Consider the following 20,965-nt stretch of genomic DNA (forward strand, 5'->3'; position numbering starts at 1 on the left):
TGTTAAAATAATTTGTTAAATAGATTACATCAAATACAAACTTGATAAATGAAAATTTGATTTGACAGTGACTTAAGGAAAAAAACAACTTTCAATAATATTAATAGCAGAATGCTTAAAAATATAATGTTAATGGATATGCATCCATGATTTCATGACAAAGAAGCAAATAGAAAAAACAATGGTCACAAAGAATAATCTGACCTCCTCATTGGCCAATTTTAAATGTGAGAAAAAATTCCAATGCTATGAAAATGATTTCTCCCTTGTGTTACCTTGCCCTAGGCAAAATGAGAACACATTTATTTTCCAGATGAGGTATATAAGAGGCAGAATGCTTAATCGACTTGCTAAAGGTTACACAAGTTTATAGGAGACAGATGAGAAAAATCTACTGTGTGGATGTCCAAAGTACATAACATATGAAGTGTTTCAAATCTCTGTACGCAGATCTACTGAAATGTAGGATCAATAATATTAAATTACCTATACAATGCTTTAATGTCCACAAGTGAGAAAACATTGACTAAAAATAAAGTAGTGACAGCAATCTTAGACTTTTTTTTTTTTTTTTCCCCAGAAAGAGCTAATAAGTGCATAGAAAATTACAGTGTTAGTTAATAAAAACATTGTAGAAACTGTGTCCACAGAGAGCAATGATAACCCTTCAGGTTGAAAATTTTGTTAACCATGCTCCTTTGTGAAGCAAGACAACATGGCAAGGAATTCCTCCTCACCTCTGATTCCTATTTTTCCCATTCTCCCACAGAAGGTGGAGCAGTCTGAAAAATGCCAAAGCTATTGCATCCTTAATGTTTCTCCAGCCTTGGTGGAAAACAAACTCAGCAGCAAGGATGCAGTGACAGCGCTTGGCTGCCACTGATCTGTGGCCCCCGACCAGGGTTTTTGTCACTTGTGGTATGCTGCAGCTGGTGGCCCAGGAAGGTCAGCCACCCTTGGACATTACTCTGCTGATCTCTGGTCATACTCTGTGCTGCAGCCCACTGTAGGAGGTCAGCTGAGCACCTGGGTGCAGCACCCCTCCAGATAGGTTCATCCTTACGTATAATTCACTATGATTTTCTACCAGCATTCTTAATGGCAGGTATGCGGTGACTTCACTGTCTATGAAGTCAGTACATGACAGAGTGCCAGGGACACATCATTCTCTTCTTCAATCTAACAGCTTGCTGAGCTTCCCCATCCTATTCCCTTCACATTTTAAAAACTGGCTTGTCCTTTGCCTGCACATGAGAAGTCAGATTGCTACTACCATTACTTCAGCCACTCATTATCAGTAATAAAATGCCCAGAAAATTCGCTAACTGGTTAGTATTGCAAAGTAGAAATGACACATCACATTATTTCCAAAATCTAATCACTTAGAATCAGTCAAGAAACTGAATACATTAAATGAATGAATGGATTATTCTTATTACTGTTATTACCTATATCTCATCTAAGGTATGGATATTGTTGAATAAGAAAGTAAAATCTTATTCTTTTCTTCACACCAGTTCCAGTGTCCCAATATTTCTCTCCATAAGGGAGACTGTTTTTCTTTCCAGTAGCCAGAGTTCACAACATGTCCTCAGATCTCCAACATAGGCTGGTAGGAATAACAGGTTTTGGAAATAGGATCCAAGGACTCTTTCATCTTTGTAGAAGCTATGATGTATCACTAGGCTTTGCATTTCTATCTTTCATTTCATTCATGAAATGAAGCCCCTCCTAATTTATCTCACCCTCTGGCTAGTTGTTGACTGGTGAATTTTACAAGTCTTAAATTCATGCCTGAAAGGGATAACACTGCTCTTCTCATTCAGTTAAAACAAAGACTTACTTAGAAAATGTACACATTTAAACCCACTTAATGTTTAAAATATCATTATTTTCAGTAGCAACTGCTTCTTAGTTAAATGGTTTTCAGGCATCAGACTATTATATGACAGATGATTTTGTCACTATGCAAAATGTGAAACCTGTAATCAACTTGTTATGGCATTTCACAAAAGTATGTGACAGTAAAATAAGTAAACTGTCATTTGGGCAATCAAGTCTTGAAATCCTGCAGGAGGTAAAAAAAAGTACCTGACACTCAATCTTCATGGTAGAGATGATGTTAAAAAAAATTGTGTAATTCTGCTACAGTCTTAGAGGTTTGAATAGAATTTTTATTGCAGTGTGCTTAAGCCTGCAATAATTTTGTATTATGTTTTAATCACTTCCTTTTTCCCCCTAATTGATTCTTTCCCCAAAAAATCAACATGCACGTGACACAGCAAGGTCTTCCCTGTTTACAAGGTATTGGTTCAATTGAAACAGTATTTTCCCTTTACTATTGATGACAACATTATCAAGTATGAAGCATTTTCAGACTGGTTTGATATGAGAATGGATACAGTAGGTAGGATGCCCGTGCTGATTTCCTGGCACCGGGGACAGCCTGGGGAGGTGATACTGGGGTTAGCAAGCTCCTACATGGCTGGAATGCTTGGGATGACGCGCTGCTGAACACACACTGCTTAACGGATTTCACATGAAAGTTTTATTAGAGGAAAGGGATACAAAAGCTACGGTCCATAAGCCGCTAGTGGCCCTTCCTGCCGGTCTGTTTGGCCTGCGGCTTGTTCTCGCAAGTCCTTGTTCTCCCCTGTGGCTGCTGGTTTGATGCAGCAGGCTGGCAGCCGCAGCTCTCCTTGGGCTTCCTTTTTCCCCAGGTGCTCCCCCAGGCTCAGGGAAAGAGCAGGCTAGGGTTAGCTTAAAACCAGTTAGTAAGTCCTGTCAAATCACAGGGAAGGCACTCTGGGGGACACAGGTTTCACCATTATGCAGCCAAAAGGCGTGTTCCCCTCTTGTCTCCAAAGAGCAGACATCCTGGACGTACAGGCACTAGCAATGAGTTCCTATAACTGGAAGTGAAAAATGAATCTGTAGCCTCCTTTTTCCAGTCATTAGTGACAGTAGCAGATTTTGGAACTGATCTCCTCCCACGTGTGAATTATAGAAATAGGAATAAAATTACACTTGATTGAGAAGACTGAAGGGAAACAGGGAAACCTATTTGTATCTGGTTTTTTTTTTTTATTTTTTTGTTGTTGTTGTTTTATTTTTTCCTCTTTTTATACAAATCAACTGGTGAAACCACTGTTAACTAAAAGTCAACGTTTTGCATGGAGTAATCTTCAGTGAAGAGCACTGCACAGCCTGCCTTCGAAGAAAATTGGTTTTGTTTTGACAAAGTTATGAACGTTTGGAAATTACTCACTGAGCACACATAACAGGCCTTTTGTTAAGTCTAACTAGGAACCAAAAAGCCAGTATTGCTGTGTGTACACAGCTGATTTTGCTGCATGCTGAAGCTGCAGGGCCCCTAGAGCAGGCTTAGACTGGACCCAAAAAGGCCCTGGCCAGAGCATTTGACCCAACGAGAGCTCAGTCCTGTGGCTCACTTCGAATCCTCTAGATAGAAGAGATTAAACAGATAAAAGTGACATGAAGAAAGGAAGCCACAAACCAGGGGGAAGTGGTAACAGTACAGAAATGAACACATTTACTTTAAAGGTACTTGGGAGAAAGCAAATGAGTTGAGATTCTTAGTACAATGCAAAGCTATAGGACAAGGTGTTAAGAAGAAAAGGATCAGCTCTGGGAAGCTATTGGAGTCCACAGAGACTGTCATTTAGGATGCTTTCACTACTGTCTACATTTTCCTTAGGAAACTCCCACTGTAATAAACAACCAGATCAGTTGAGAGGCACAAAGAGAAAACTGTTTTCTTCCTCACAAGATTCCAAATGAGTACAAGCTGCCCTTTCTGTTTGCTTCCCAGCTCCCAATCTCAGATAATGAGATACACTGTTCTTGCTACTGCCACGTGCCATAGGATGACCGTGCTTGAGCAGGGAGGTTGGACCAGATGACCCACTGTAGACCCTTCCAACTCTACCCATTCCGTGATCGTGTAAGTGTAAGCATGATATGCTGAAGAAGTCAAGAAAGACTGTTTGAATTCAGAGGTACCTGAACTAGTCTGACACTTGCTGGACATCTCTGCTTTCTGAGCCTCAACTGTTCCATAGCCTTATTTGTTCTTAGTTATTGCTATCCCTAGTAGTTGCCTCCTTACATCCTGAAGTGAGTATGTTGTGTTTGGCATTCCTCGTGACCAGTGATTTGACTGGTCCATTCTGTGTCTGACAGCACAGAAGCTCACAATCAGAAGAATGTACTTATGGAGCAGAGGACAAACACTGTCACTTTTGTGCATGTTTTGCTTCCCTGTGGAATGCTCATTACATTATAAGAATTTTAGGAGTCATAACTGATCATTTGATGGTTTGCCAACTATTTTGACAAACTTGCTTACAAAGTAAGAGCAAACTACATGGGGTTCTAAGCTTCCAGAGAGCTTCCAGTTTTACAGGGTATTTCTGCTGCAAACAAATATCCATCCACATGTGCTCATGAAACCCAGTGATGTTCAACCAGTTCTTAATTGTTGGTGTCACCGATATAAACTACTTCTGTTAATGGGCAGCTCAGTAAGAGTGACCTGGTCCAAATGCAGTGTCAAGGTGGTTGCTGATGACACAGCAATTAACAGCCTTTGGAGGCTGATTGGCACACCAGATCTTGACACCATTTCCCACCAAATTGATGTATTCTGAATGCATTTAGCAGCAGAGGAAGGCCGGATCAAGTCACTAAGTGCAAACATTCCTCATCATAATGGTGGGAAGAACCATTTCCCTGACACCAATTAATTTCTTTTCTAAATTGGACCAGTCTTTTCCTTCTTTTCCTGCCCTCACCCTCTACCTCCTAGACTCTGCCTCGGATCTCTCCCAGTCTCCCAGGTCAGACTCTTCTCACAGCCTCCGCCTGTGACCTGTGCGCAGGGTGGGAGTGACACCGGTGCGGCGGGCAGGCGGGTCCCCGGCGGTCCCGGGGAGCTCTCCCCGGTGCCGGCGGCGGCGGAGGAAGCGCGGCAGGGGCGGTTTCCCCTGCACCGCCCCGCGCGGCCCGCCAGGCGGCAGCAGCGCGCGTCACCGCGGGGCTGCGCCCGCGCCGGCTCCGCTCCGCGCCCGCGGCGGGGCCGCGCTCCCCTCCCTGCCCTGCCGTGAGCGCGGGCCGGGCCGGGCCCCGCTGCCGCACGGGCTCGGGCCCTCCGGCAGGGAGCGGCGGCGGGGCTGCGGCGGGCGCCGTGCGGTGCGGGTGAGCCCCGCGCGGGGTGGGCGCGGAGAGGTGTCCCGCCGAGACAAAGGCGCCCGGGGGAAGGTGCAGCCGCGCTCGCCGCACCCGCGCAGACAAAGCGGAGGCGCCCCCCCTCCCTCTGCGCCCTCCCGAGGGGTTCCCACAGCTGGGGCTGCCTGAGCCCCACCGGGAGGAGGAGGAGGAGGAGGAGGAAGGCGGGCGGGGGAGCAGCTATGCCGTGGGCAGGAGGGAAGCCGCTCTGCGAGCGTGAACCGAGCTTAGCGCCGCCGCCTGCCTCGCCTCCCCGTCCGTCCGTCCCTCCCTCCCTTCTCCCCTCCTCCCCCCGCCTCCCCCCGCCGCAGACGGCTGCGAGCCCGGATGGTTTGCGAGCGGAGTTGAGGGGGCAAACTTTGAAGCCCAGATGCCTCTGGGGCTGCGCGGCAGAGCGCGGCTGCTCCTGCAGGCACCTGCCGCCGCCCTCCCCTCGGCGCTGCCGCCCTCCGCGGGGGCGGCCGGCCCCGCTGCCCGCGACCGCCGAGGCGGCGGGCGCTGCGGCCGCGGCTGAGGGCGGGCGGGCGGGCGGCGGGCGCGCCCCCATGCGGGTCCCGGGCTGGGGCGCGCCGGCGGCAGGCGGGAGCCGGGCGGCGGCCGGGCGGTGCTCTCCCGCCGCCTGAGTGGGCGCGGCGCGGGACGGCGGCGCGGGGTGCCGGGAGCCATGGGCTATTGCAGCGGCCGGTGCACGCTGGTGGCCGTGTGCGGCGCTCAGCTGGTGAGTGGCGGCGGGGGCGGCCCGCGGAGGAGGGGGGAAAGAAGGCGGGAGGGAAGGAGGGGGCGGCGGGGCGGCTCCCCCGCTGCCCGGAGTGGGGGCCCGGGGAGGGGCAGGGTGGGAAGGCAGCGCCCCCGCCTTGGGCGAGGAGGGGCCGGGGTGGGGATCCGAGCGCGGCGGCAGGGTGGGAAGTAGGGGCTGTGTTACAGGTAGTTTGGCGGGGGCTCTGCCAGGGCGGCTGCGGTGGGCGCACGGCGGAGTTAATAAACTCGGGCAGTTCTCCCAAGCGTAGAGTCAAGTTGGTGCCTGGTTTCCTTTGACTGGCCCTGTGTAAGGCTGAGACGCGTGTCAGGGGTGATGCGCAGCTTGCAAACAGTTTGCCATACAGGTGTGTGTCTGTGTGAAGTTGTCACGCCTGAGCTGTTCTGCAGATGCGGGTTTTTTTGGGGTTTTTTTGGTTTTTTTTTTTGTTTTCTGAAAGACTTGTTGTCCAGTGTATTTTAACACTGTATCATTATGTTGCTACAGAACTCAGCAATATATTTATATTTACCTTTGGAGGAGACATGTGGCAGCACTTGTGTGCTCAGCTACCAGCGAAACTAGACTGAGTTTAAAAAGTAGGCACTGAGATACAATAACAAAGAAGCTGCCTAAAAATAGATCTGCTTAGCAAGATGGTTAGGCTGTACAATTGTATTGTGGCACTTTGAAAGAGACTGGGGTTAAAGTTAAGAAACTCATATCCCTTCCTGTTATGTATACATGGGTTATTTCATTGTTGTGAAATCAGATATATGCTATAAGAATTCCTGTGGATTTGGATGCAGTGCCATACATATAAAGACCTATCAATGGAATATGCCCCATTTCTTATTCTCATTATATTGAACGTTTACGTGCTGGCAGAGCAGGTGCTGGAAGCACCTTTGTTAAGCAGTTAACCTTATGGCAGAAAAGAAATATTTCATGTTACTCCATCCCTCTACCTCTTACTGAATAGTTTTGCTGAGAAAGTGTAAGTCAGTGTCAATAGCAACCAGCATTGTTGCCAATTTCTTTCCTCCAGGCAGGTACTAAGAGAACTACAGAAGAAGAAAAAATAATAAATTTCAGGAACCAAATCAGTAAAACAGTACGTAAGAAAGGAAGATGTGTTAGCAGATCAGAAATTTGAAATGCCTGTGATCTTTTAATCAGTTATCATCAACCCTTAATCCTTTCGTATTCTGGAAAACATTTTATTTCTATATGCTGTTCCCCACCTAAGTTATTTAATTCTTTGTAACTGGATGTATCTTATCAGAAGTGATTTATTCATGTATGTTGTCTAAAAAAGAATCTTGAATAGTAGAAATAGTAGAGTGATTCTTGAGTGGAACGGTAGGAATATAGCCTTTTCCAGCAATTTGGAAACAAAATTAATGACTGAAGTTCTTCAGATCCATTTGAGTTTCAGAGGCATACTTTTTTTTTTTTTTTTTTTTTTCCTCCAAAGGGAACAAAGAATGGTTTAAATTGTGCCTCTTACAGAGCTGTTTGTTTTTTGTTTTTTTTTTAAATGCATTTATCAACCAGGAGGTCATGATGACTATAGAATGTGCTAAGATATTAAACTGTTATTTTTTTGAAAGTCTGTGAAGGAAAGCATACTTGCTAACTCATGGTGACAAAAATACATGCAGAACTCATAAAAACAAAAGAGAAATGCCCTGTAGGAATGTACCAGCAGGTGGATGAGCAGCAGGTAAGCAAATGCAGAACGGTAGCATTACTTTCTACATGAACCTTCCTATCAGTGACTCTAAACTAAAGGGTCAAATAAACGTATTCTTTAAAAATAAATACAGTTTTCTGGAGTAGCTTAAGAAAATCTTTAAGAGAATCATAAACTGAAAGCTAACTTTAATTTTTTTTTATTGAGCAAGAAAAGGATGTTCAACACAGCACAAACTTCTGAATCACACTTGGCCTGTGTCATAACATTTAGATATGTTAAAAGCAGGAGTAATCATTTAAATGAGAAAAAGGAGATTGAATGGAAAAAAAAGATGCATTTTATTAAAATCATGTGTCATATTCCTTCATGTCCATATACCATCAGATGAGAATAGGTTATGAGTTTTAAGTCAAGGAGATTTAACTCTCCTCAGTAGGCCCATGGGTGATTAATCGGTTGTCAGTACTTTTTTAGGTAAAGACTACTTAAAGGAGCAAATGCTGTCAAGATTCATCCTGGAATTAAGAGCCACATTAATGCAGATGCAAATCAAAACCAAAGGATCTAATAGTTAACTGTCCTGAGGAGATGGGTGTGGGAAGCATTTCCACACTGATAACCATACTTAAAAGGAAAAAAGTGTAAAACTTAAAATGTGAAGATTATGTGTTACTGGTACCTGGGATTCATTTTTAGAATGGTCATGTTTGAGTAGAAAGTATACTTTTCTTTTGGGGAAAAAAGTTGATAAAAAGAAAGGTTTCTTTCTTTTTTTTAATGTAAATATGTTCTTCCATCTCTACAGAGCAAGGGTGTGGTGATCTAATTGGTCTTTGTAGGCACTGCACAATAAGCAGTATTGTGGAATACTGCAATTCATTAGAGAAGTCTGTATATAGATGTCACAAATGGGCAGAAAAGGGGATTGTTTCAAATACTCGTGCAGGAGTAGAGCTGCATTAGCTTGAGAGACCCTGCACAAGCAGAATTATTTTCATAAATGCATTTTAAGTGCTCATAGTTAAGGTAACATACTGTATACTATCAGTTTATCAGAAACCTCAAGGAATGCTCCTGCTCTCAAGGGCATACTGATCATTGCTCTCTGCTTATTAACATACATATACCTTGCTGTTTGCACTCTCATTTGTACTATGGAAAACAACCTTTGACAGCTCATTTTCCTCTGCATTTGTAGCCAATGAGAAAAATTAGTAGCAAGTAAAAGCTAATTTTGCTCATGTAAGGAGCAAGGCATTGCCTTCTGTATGCAAAATTAGTTATCTTTCGCTCTCTCTCTATATATATATGAACTATATATTATATATATATATATATATATATATATGTTAAGATACAGCTTTTGGTCTCTTTTGGTCATTTACCTTCTGAAGAGGACCCTGAGCACAGGGGCTCTGGTGGTTTTTGTTGTATTGTAACTATCCTGGTTGCAATAAAAGACTTCTCTGCTATTTCATTTTGTCCTTTAAACCTCTTTATTTTTGGGTGTTTCTTTTTCTATTAATAGCTTGCATCGATAGCACCTAATATCTTGTTGCCTAGTCTTTTTAATAGCAAGAGCAGCAAAGGTAAACTGCCAAGATTATTTTGTTTTCTGGAAGTCTTAAAGAGCCCCACAGAAACCAGTTTGAAACTTTCTTCTTTCCCATTGTTGCTGCTTGGGAAAACTTGGAGCATGACAAAAGAGTAAAAAGCACAGCATGTTTTCAGATTAGAAGGTGTCCCCCGCAAGTGCAGTGGTGAGGAAGGACAGTTTTTCATAAGGAAACTTTAAGTCCCTAGTAATCATTGCCTTATTGTTTCTCACCACCGTACGAAGATTGCTGTACTCCCAAAGGCTAATTAGATAACACAATTCAGCTTCTGCACTCTCTTCTCTCAGTTTCCATCTGAGTTTACTGAATTCATTTATATAAATACTTCTGTAAAATTTGCCTGCTCTGCCTGTTGTTTTTCTTTTTTCCTTTTTTTTTTTTTTTTAAGTAAACTGTACTGCAGTTCACATATTCCAACTAAGTATTAAAAGCCACAGGAAATTTGTAAAAAAGCCATAGATATATATGCAAAGGGTCAGTTAGTGATTCTGAGGTACTCGATCTGATGCTCTAAAGAAGTGTGTGTTATAATGTACATATTCCTGAATCAAGCATAAATGCATGATGCTTGTAGTCTCTCCTTTCTCTTGCTGACACCTCACAGCTGGGGCTATGAGTGCACACAACCTCATGGTGACTCTTTCTGAACTCATCCTGTTACAGTTGGTCTGTAACAATAACATCCTATTACTTGGACTGGCTGAAGCTGCTGTCCAAGTCTGTCATGCTGGCCAAGCAGAACGAAAAAGACACCCAGATTTGATTGGTTTGCTGAGAGGCCATATCTTTTGTGCTAATGAAAAAAATGAGCAAAATGCAAATGGTTTGTATAGAATGTCCTCATTTTGTACTTTTCCACAGATGAATAATGCTAATTAAGAGACAATGAAAATACTTTGTTTCAAACACTGTTTCAGCTGAGGTAATTTCTATCCTTAACTTACTTCTACACTTAACTGTGATACTGGTGTCCATAAACACATATTTAATTGCCTGTTGGACGTGAAGATACATATTTGAACTGCTGCAGGTAAAGTGGTGCAACCCACGAAATTAATTACATACAAACTAGTATGGAAAGTATGACAAAAGGTGTCACGAGAGATGTCCATAATCTATATTGCACGCTTGATAGAAGACTGAAGAGTTTCTTGTAGTCTTCCAGTTCTCCCTTGCATTATTAAAAATCAGTGCATGTAACTAAGAGAGCAGTGTGATACTCAGGGGGGGAAAGTCTGCCTTAGTCATTGGTCCTGTAAAGTTTAGGTTTGTCTTATTAAAATATGAATAACAAACATTCTTATGCTCATTCAAACACTTCAGGAATGGTGATCGTGACAGGCTCTGTTCTGTATCACAAATCTAGCTACAAGGTTTAATATAGTTTAATATCATGAATATCCTTACTTGGAGAAAACCTCATGTTTTAGCAGTTTGGAGGTTGACTTTCAGAGAGTGAAGTTGCTGGATTAGAGCTCAGTTCCTACTGAGAGCAAAGCAAAGGCAATCACAGTGGATATTCTCTAGAATTAGCTATCCTGAAGTATTATGCAATAAAGGACATATTTTTGTTAATATAGGATCTTACACCATGCATAGTGGCAGAGTACTTTGCCACAGCACACCAAACTACATAACTAGTGAATGCAGAATGTCTTTATTTTTCATTTTTGTTAATGAAATTTCATGTTTTGTCATGAAATTTTGGGACTTTGCTTTTAATTGCTGGGTTTGGGGAAGAGTTTTTTCTTTTTGCATGTGTGCTTAGATTGTGTTTTATTGTCACTCCTGCCAATTGTTTTCTATGGCAGCTTTAGGAGAGAAGTGTCTGCAGTGGAAAATTCTGATGACATGTACATGTTCCTACATTTTCTGCTAGCAAAAGGGAAATGAAAAACGTGGGCTTTTCACGTGGAATGGAAAGCGATGAAAGTGATGTTGTTACTGTGCTTAACCTGTGGATCTGTCGTTTTATCAATCTGCAAAGAACAGAAAGAATTGGTTGCGGTGTTTTGGATAGTACTTAAATATAAGTGCTGCCTTTGAAATTGTGACTATGTCAACACCTTGTGTCTGTCCATTCTTTAAAGCCCTGCTTCTTGCTTTGTTTCAAATTTGATAGGAAAGTGGAAGTTTCATTGTATCAAAAAACATGTGATTCTACTAGCAATGAAGAGGAAATGGTCTGTGAATAGCAGACTTTCACCAGATGTGTGTTTGAGAGCTATTGTATAACATTAAGGAGTAGATTTTGAGGTGTTGCTGGAAATAGATAAACCAGAAACTTGATTATGAATTCAGAGAGCTAGCATCTCTTGTCATGAGAAAATATGTAGCAATGTTTCTAAGTTTGTGAGATCTTGGTAGAAAAATAAGCACTTTTTTAAAATTCTGGTTTTGAGATAAAATACCAATGATTCATAACCAAACTTTTTTTTTTTTTTTTTCCTTTTAACTTGAGCTCAAAAGGGGTGATGAATGCAAAAAATGAATGTCTGAGGTAATAGTCCATCATACAATTTAATTTTAGTGGCTTGACATTTGCTGTGAATGGGACAGTATTAGTTTTTGTAGAAGTGTGAATTAATAATAATAATGAGTAACCAGTTATGCACTTCAAGAAAAGCAGTGTGTTGTGTTAAGTTACAGGGGTAAAAAAATTAAGACCAGCTGAATAACAGTTTTAAATCACTGCATTTTGAAGCTCCTTTAGAGTTCAGTTAGCAGACTCAACATTCCACTACTGTAGTGTTTGGTAGGAAGGAAAGGTTTAAATAGATTGAGAGAAGTTGAATGAACTACCTGATTATAGGCACCTAGAATATCTAGCAAAGTTACTCTTATTGTATAGCCATGGGCAAAATTTGTGACAGTAGGAATTAATTTTGTATTGACAGAGACTTGAGCTAGCGCCTTGAACAACGAGTGGTGTTGTGGTTTTATTTTTAGTGTTTTTTTTCTGTTGCTTTACAAAAAGCACTAAGCATTTTAAAAAGGTTCTCCCTAGTCAGTCTGTAGTAAATGAAGGGAAATATTTCATTTTTTAGTTAACAGAAAGCAGCAGCTTCTGTGGTTGAAAACAGAAACATAATGTTTTAAGTTGGTAGTGACTACTGTCCCAGGCTGGGCTGTGAGAATGTACACAGTGCAAAGTGCACCAGATAAGGTGTGAAAACAAGTACTTGGTGAGTTGTTCCAGAAATTAATCTAAATCCATATGGGGTCTTCTCAATATTTTGGTGCATTTGATGACACAGATGTCAACATCCAGTTTCATTTAGCATGACATTTTTAGAAACTCCCCTGAGCTTAGGGACTGGTGAGATTCAGGCAGTGTTTGCTCTGGAGGCTGATGTCCATGAACTATTTCTGTATCCCAGTACTCTCCAAACTTCAGTTTTGGTCCCATGGTCCCACTGAGCTCGAAATTATCCCAGGTATAAAATACCAGATGAGACAGCTGATTCCAATGGTGTTTTATAAAAGGTATGTCAGAAATTTTGAATTTTTAGAGGATTTCATTTAAGGTTCTGATTCCAAATGACATTTTATGGAGAATAACAATAGTGAATATTTTCAGATTTGTATGAGGACAAGAGTATTGATGATCAGACTAAATTGGAATAATCTCTCTGGGCTTCCCTGCAATCAGAAGAAGGAGTCCATCAGGGGGATAGGTCAGTTTCTTGGCTAAAACTGACCATTAGAGTTGTGCCTTAAGTAAAGTGGTCTTTCAACTAACGTAGGCTTTTTGGGAGTGGGAGAGAGAAGAAAAATCACAGACCCATTATATGATGTTAGTACTTATTATAAGTACACAGGACTTATTATTTGTATTTTCCTTTCTCTTGCATTTGCACTTGTTATTTTAGTGAGTAATGTTTGATTTTAAGGACAACTGTGATCTACAGATGGAGAAATGCTGTTTTGGAAAGATATTTGTGTCTTCATTGGCTATCAAGAGAAACTAAGGAGCCTGCTTTCACTAGGACAATACCAGCCTTTTTGCATACTCCCTTATGAGCCTCTAAAATATGATGCCAAAATCACATTGGTAAAACCAATTTATGCTCACTTTGGGGTTTGGATGATTTTTCTGTAGCTTCCAACAGGAGTGAAGAAGATAGGGAGCATTGTAAATAACATGTGATCAAAAAAGAGTGTGCTGAAAAGGTAATAACTTTAAAGAATCACATAGTTTATTATCATCCAGATCAGTCTTCATTTATTTGTTTTATCATGGTGAATGAAAGTGAGTGACTGTTGAGTGCTACCTGATTTGTAAAGTAGAATGGGTGCAATAGTTGAAATGACATTTTCTTGCCCCTGTGGCAAATAAACATTTCACAGTTCATTATTTTATGTCCTCTCCCCAGTTGTACATGTACCAGCTGGATGGTATCTGAGAATCATTTAAGCATTTTATCGTTCTATAACCTTCTGATGGAAATGACATTTAGAAGAAAAATTACTGATTTCTGTGTTCACTAAAGAGTAAACATGCATAGCTAATGGTTCTATTCACCACAGATCATACTTATGCATTTTTAATAAAAACTTGATTTTAACTCATACATAACTTATGAGAACTGTTTATCAGTTTGGAGATCCGCTGATTCCCACTTAAATGTTTACATATATCTGGATACATTGAAAATATCTCTCACTTGATGCTCGGATTAAGGTGAATTTTATAGACAACTTGCTTCTCTGCTGCCTACATAATGACGTAAAGTATGTAGGAAATGCTGATTATTATACTGATTGCTGAAAACAGTGAAAAACCCCATTTATTTGACATAAATGAACCTCATATTTTTCTATGCTGTTTGAAGAAATAGCTTTCTAATATTAGAGTTTGAGGTGGCAGTGTGTGTGGGGAGTGTTTTTCCTTTTTTTTAATTTTTTTTTTATTTGGGATGTTGGGCAGTATCTCTAGTGGCAAGTCAGCAGTTATATGTAACTAGCAAGTTACCAGTTGTGTGAATAGGAATAAGAAAAGTCTGTCATATTCTATATTCATACCATAACAGATTGAGTTCTGGATTCCTCCTCACCCTTCCTTTCTTATGAAGGTATTCTCATTAGTGGAGTTTTGCACAGAAAGCAGCATGTGAGGTTAATTCTGTTATTTCTAAGAGGTATATTTAAATGATGATGCCCACTATGTTTATACGTTACATCACCTTTCAGAAGGCAAAAAATGGGGGACCATTCGCAGGTAGAGGGAGAGAGACTCATGCTGTCTCATTCAAACATGTAATGAGTAGGCTCTGAGCCACCTTCTGGAAGTGGCTGCCTCTTTTCATCGACTGTTTAGGCCTCTATTCTGCATGCACCTTTATTAACCTCGTCATACAGTTAAGCCTACTTATTTTTGATGATATCTTTATACCAAAGAAGATTAGATAGACTGTCAAACTCTTTTTAGAATTCAAGCAGAACGTAATTGAGTGATACATAACATTTCTTCTAGATGAATGGAAGTCATGCTAGAGGACTAGAACAAGGGTCAGAGGGCTGCCCCTGTTCACCTTGAGTAGCATTTACTGTCACTCTGAGTGATGCTGCAGTAGTGAATTAAATTGGTGTACAAGAACAAGATAGTATTAAGAGCTAGAGGGTCTTGAATCTAAGATACTGAACTAATATTGGTTTAAGAAAGCTTAACTGTCTTAGGAAATGATGTCATTCCTCTCCAGGTGACTCAGTGTGGTCAATTTACTAATTAAAAATTCCTTTAAACTTCTTCATAGACAGACTAGTAATTGGCCTTCAACAAGTATATTCTTCTTGTTTGAAGATAAAAAGCTTTTGTGAGGCGAGGGAGATAGATGCTGCGATGCCTCTTTAGAACAATGCATGCCTCTTTGAAAAGCCAGTCTTCAATAATTAAACAAAATGTAAAGTTTGCAAATTTTTGCCATGATCGACAATGGCTTAGCATTTTTCATTATACTCTGGTCACAGTCTTTGTGGCAGGGTGTTCTATTACAGAGCACAGAAACAAAAGGAGAAAAAAACCCGTTGTGTGTCATTGCTGCCTTCACAAAGCCACAAATACATTAAACTCAAGATACTGTTCATTGTGCTCTTGAGCCACCAGTGACAAAGGTGCTGTGAGTACCACTGAATATGAGGGAGTCATATGTCATTACATCACTGTTCAAATTGGCAGAGCAAATAGCATTAAAACAAATGAAAACATTAACAGCTAAAGGAATGCAAAACAGTAAAAGGCTTGACTGAAAAAAAATATAATGTGGAATTCAGATGTTATTTTTTGTCATAAGTTATAAAGTTAACTTTTTCCTGTCTTTTATTTTTAATTTACTTTTAAATCCTTGTCCACACCCATTTCATGCCCTTGAGGCCAGTTAGCTTTTATTTTCTTGACACTTGCAGCAGTCACAGGCAGTGACAGCAGCTTGGTAACAAGCCAGATGATGGCACTGGTTGTGTTAACATAAGATATGGGCTTCAGTGTATCCTGAAAACAGAGTTCACTGTCTTGGATTTTATCAGATGGGCTTTCCTGAGTGTGGAGCTGGCAGTAAATTTTGTACTTCTAGAAGGAAACCTACAACAAACTGGAGTTAGATGCAGTATTCTGCAATATTCCTAATAATGCCTATTTCTAGTCCTGGTAACCTCTCAGAATATTTAGAGGGCCTAATGTCTGGTGCAATATTTTCTTGTTTTTTCTTTCATTTTTGTAAATGAAAGCCATAACCCAGTGGTGGGGTCATAGTGGCAGGTACAGAAGTAAAGTTTTTGGCCTCTACAACTGAAAGAAATGTCTGTTCTGCATTGTGCTAAACTGTGCTTTTTCAGATGCAAAATAAAAGTTATTTATGGACACTGATAGTGGTATCTGTTGTATAATATCACAGATACGCATAAGGACGATAACAAAAGGCAGCTGTTTGCCGCAGAGATGTGCTGTTCTTTGCAAATTGAAATTAAAAAAACATGGGAGAATGTTGGGTTTTTTTTCCTGCTTCCTGGCATTTGCAGTCATTCTTGCTTTGCAGTGTGCTTGTAAAGTCAATTTTTGTGGGTCCCATGTCAGTATTATATTTGTCATGACTAGCACCTTGTTAGAGGACAGCTGTTCTTCTCTGCCTAGCACATACATGTAACTACCACTGATGATAACAGAAGTCGTGAGTGTAACCCTCCTCTTCATATCTCCAACAGGGGATGCTGGAGTGCTCATGATTTCAGTTAAATAACTTAGATATAAAGCCAGGAATGAAATAATGATGGATCTGTGGCTGTTCAGGTGCTTGTTCAGAGTTCAGTGTCTGTAAGGAGGTTTTGAACTTCCAGGAATTATTAGCTGAACTTTTTAACAAGGTGAGTAAAGGCACTATGCAAATGCACAACATCTGAGTCTTTCAATGCATGCTGAGTGTCTTCACTAGAAAGCCAGGTATTCAGGACCCCATCAGCCCAAGAGCAATCCAAGGAAGCTTGGTGTGCAGGAGATATTTCCAATCTGTAAGCTTTTTGTGGTATCTCCTCAGTATCTCTTTATACCCATCAGGATTAAAAAAAAGGAGTGACTGCTGGAAGGCAGATTTTTCTGAAGTTACTCATATGCTGTTGTGATGCTTTGGCTGCTGTCACCTCTGCTGAGAACTGGGCTGAATCAGAACAAAGGAGAACATAGAAGTGGCACAGTGCCATCATAATGCTGTTAAGAACTAATGTAAACTCAGCTGGAGAAAACCATTTGCAGTGAACAGCAAGGTTTATTGACCATGGCAAGCCCAAGAGCATATACTCAAGAACCACCTCTTGGCATTTTAGCTGTTGTAATGAGCTGCATATGTAAATCTGTAAACACTTGCTTTTCTCGGCTCAGAGCTGCCTGGTGGGTAACCCAGGCTGGCCTAGGGAATGTAAACACATGCCTCTATGTTCATGTAAGTTTTTCTTTTGTTTTTTGTTTGCTTTTCAAAATTTGAATTAATTGGAAATTCTGCACTACTTGGGGTGACTAATTAGATTTCTTGGTGAGCACAAGTCCTGAATTTTTTTTGAAGGTGAAAATTATTCATCTTGAAACTGCAGCATCTAATCCAGACAGTTTCCTTACTAATTTCAGACAAGATACAAAGCTACAGTGATGAATGGATTGAACAGTTAATATTTGACATTTCCTTTTATGCTTATGCCATTTAAAAATAGCTGACTTTTGACAAACTGCTAGTACGTTTTTATATGAATTAGAAAACCTAGACTTACAGTAAGTTCACTGCTACCTTTCATTTGGAGCTCTCTGGAAAATGGCTGTGCTAAAGGTTCCTGCTGCTTTGATGTTCAGCATGAGCACAATGATACTAAATTGGGTGAAGCTGTTGACTCCCTTGAAAGCAGAGAGGCCCTGCAGAGAGACCTTGACAAATTAGAGGGCTGGGCACTCACCAACCATGTGAAGTTTAACAAGTGCAAGTGCCAAATTCTAAACGTGCGATGGGGCAACCCTGGATATATGTACAGGGTGGGGGATGAGACACTGAAGAGTAGCCCCAAAGAAAGAGAACTGGGGGTCCTGGTCAATGGCAAGTTGAACATGAGCTAGCAGTGCCCTGGCAGCCAGGAGGGCCAATCCTGTCCTGGGGTGCATCAGGCACATCATGACCAGATTGTCCAGGGAGCAGATTGTCCCACTCTGCTCTGCACAGGGCTGGCCTCGCCTTGAATATTGTATTTTTGGCACCACAGTATAAGAAGGATATAAAGCAATTAGAGAGCATCCAAAGGAGGGCACCAAAGATGGTGAAGGGCATTGAGGTGAAGCCGTATGAGGAGCAGCTGAGGCCACTTGGTCTGTTCAGCCTGGCGGAGGCTAAGGGGAGACCTCATAGCAGTCTACAGCTTCCTTGTGAGGGGAAGAGGAGAAGCAGGTGTTGATCTCTTCTCTGTGGTGACCAGTGACAGGACCCAAGGGAATGGCATGAAGCTGTATGCCAGTAATAAACTTTAAAAACTTGATAAACTTTTTTTTTTTTAATAATAGTATGAGATATATTAAAGAGTGAAAGCTGGTGATACCAACAGGTGCCAGAGGAGTACTTTAGAACAACCCTCTTTGAGGCAGTTTAGAAGGTATGGCTCTCATAATGAGATGCCAACCCAATTTTTTTGCTTCTGTGGATTTCATGAGAACATGATTCTAATCTCTGCATCCTAGGCCCACCTGCACAACTTAGGACAAGTTTTTTTTCTGCTCTCATAGATGTCTCTCTGTGTTGTTAGTGCCCTGTGGTGAGGACATACTCAATGTAAGCTGTGGGTGATGTCCCCAGGGGACCGAGCCATGCTGGCACTGTTCATACTTCAGTGCAATGATAGCCACTGAATTGCATTCTTACAGTGTAAAATTATTTCACAGTGAATTATGTCCATTTTGTTCGCACATAATTCAGTGGGAAGGTGAAGGAGAAAGTTTGTGCTTACGCAGAGATCTGAGACTCTTGCACTGGATTGTCTTTGGTCTTCTTTAGTGGAGTGTTGTAACTTAGAGCTTTTATCCCATTTATCTTGAAGATGTGAAATTTGTTAAGGAGTGTGCTGAGACATGCTTGCTGAGTGATCGAATGATTAATCTTCCAGGAGTGTTTCCATATAAAGCATCAAATTGCCTTTATGAGGAACCTCTACAGCATAGCCATCCTAGGACTTACATAAGGTCACTATACAAACACAGCCACCAAAATCTCTTTAGAACATCAAATTTGATAGAGATAAAATGCGCTCAGTGAATTTTTTTTAAAAGGTCAGAAAGGTAAAGATCATGTATTTACTTCAATTGAAATTCAGCAGGTCTTAGGTTAAAGTGAGGGATAAAGAAAATAAATCTCTAGATTATTTTATACTTGACAGAATATTAATCAATAATTTTCTCAGCAGGAGCTGATGGTGAGCTGAAAATTTGTTTACAAATTTACATAAATATTTCTGATTGTTACATCATGCACATAGTTGTACATAGCTTTACCCTAGATTTCTGTTCCACACATTGTCTCCGCATTCTTGTTTTTAAGAATGTTAGACCATCCTTATTTTTGAGTAAAAACGTGTTAGAAAGTTCTGTCTTTAGATTAATGTTCCTGCAGTGTAAGAAAATAAATATTTGCATGGACATTATTAGCTTACTAATTTATTGAAGAAGAATTTTTTACTCTGTAGTGGTTTTACTGGATACCTGACAGAGTGAGTACTGCTACTGTAAGGAAGCTGGCCTTGGAAAGGGAAGCATTTTCAAAATGATAGGTAGGAAGATGCACCTGTGGAGACCTTCTATAAGAAGAGTACTCATATTTGGAAAATGTCATACGGGTATTTTCTAAAACCTTTCTTCTTGTGTCTACATTCCACTCTCCCTATGCTTGCAGAAGCAATACAAGGTGCTTCCTTCCTCTTAAGGGTGGGTCATCACAGTCTTTCACCAGTCAGTTGGTATAAAGTATTTCTAGTGCACCTTTTTGGAGATCTGTGTCATTTTCTGTACTGCTTGCTTTATTTGCTGCCATACTCTCCCGTGCATGCAAGCACCTGAGAGGAATTCCCACCAGGTACCTACCTCAGTACCTAAGCTGCCTTTCAGGAGGATGGAGGCAGGCAGGGGCCACTAGGGGGGGAATTCACTACTCTTTGTTAGCATTTAGAAACTTAAGTGCTTTAAATCACGCTCTGAAAGAACAAGAATCTCCATGAACTTGGTCTGGAATATTGAGTCATAAATTAGGTGTCTGGAATACACAGAATACTTGTGCTTTTTCTGCTCCCATGCACATCTGATGTATACTTTGTGCTGAATATAAATTAAGTTAAAATATGGATAATTATTTTCCTTTTTTTTCCCTTTCTCTTTACCCCCTTTTATATTCCACAGAATCACAGCATGTTTGGGATTGAAGGGATCTCTGGAGATGATCTCTCCATCTGCATAGTCCAACCTTCCTGCTAAAGCAGCCTCACCTAGAGCAGCTTGCACAGGATCATATACAGGCGGGGTTTCATAACCTGTCTGGGCTGCCTGTTCCAGTGCTCTGACACCCTCAAAGTAAAGAAGTTTTTCTTCATGTTCAGGTGGAACTTCCTATGTTTCAGTTTGTTCCTGTTGCCCCTTGTCCTATCACTGGGTGCCACTGAAAAGAGTCAGGCCCTATCTTCTTGATGTGCACATGCTCTGCCATGACCAGATTTTTTTAAAGTTAGATCATCTCATGGATCTGCAGAACACATCAAGGAAAAAAAACCAAACAAAAGTGAGGTTATTTCACTGTTTCTTGAGGTTTGATCATGCAGTAAGATGGATGTAATTGTAAACAGGAAAACTGTAAAATAGAGTTAATAAAGTTCATCCTCGCATAATGGTGTCTGAGTCTCTGCTTTCCAAGAGCTGGCATGAGCTAATGGAGTACATGACTGGGTTTTTTTCATACCTTCTTTTTGTCACAGTTCATATCTTTTCACTACTCAAGTCCTACTTGTTTTAGTTCCTTGAAATGTCTTGGAAGAAAAGTTACAAGGAGCCACTTCTTAGCTTGCCTTCTCGTTCTGCCGTGAGCTATAAGCTAAGCTATATAGACAGCAAGGATTGCTTACTAAGTAGCTACTAATAAATGTTAAATATTTCTGGATGGAATCACT

At 41.0% G+C, this 20,965-nt stretch overlaps 1 protein-coding gene across 2 annotated transcripts in view; it reads left to right on the plus strand.

The window, feature by feature from the left end:
• The first annotated feature begins 5,840 nt into the window (after nt 1-5,840).
• Nucleotides 5,841-20,965, plus strand: part of NKAIN2 (sodium/potassium transporting ATPase interacting 2) — a 529,063-nt gene continuing 513,938 nt past the window's right edge. Inside the window, exon 1 of one of the 2 annotated variants that reach the window (XM_086876954.1) lies at nt 5,841-5,965. In XM_086876954.1, coding sequence (XP_086733080.1) covers nt 5,912-5,965 — 54 coding nt within the window. In that variant the 5' untranslated portion in view covers nt 5,841-5,911. The remainder of the gene's footprint in view (nt 5,966-20,965) is intronic. The other variant, XM_086876955.1, reaches the window with a different exon arrangement.

The sequence above is a fragment of the Cyanistes caeruleus genome, chromosome 2 (genome assembly GCF_971803275.1).
Source record: "Cyanistes caeruleus chromosome 2, bCyaCae1.hap1.1, whole genome shotgun sequence".
NCBI lineage: Eukaryota > Metazoa > Chordata > Aves > Passeriformes > Paridae > Cyanistes > Cyanistes caeruleus.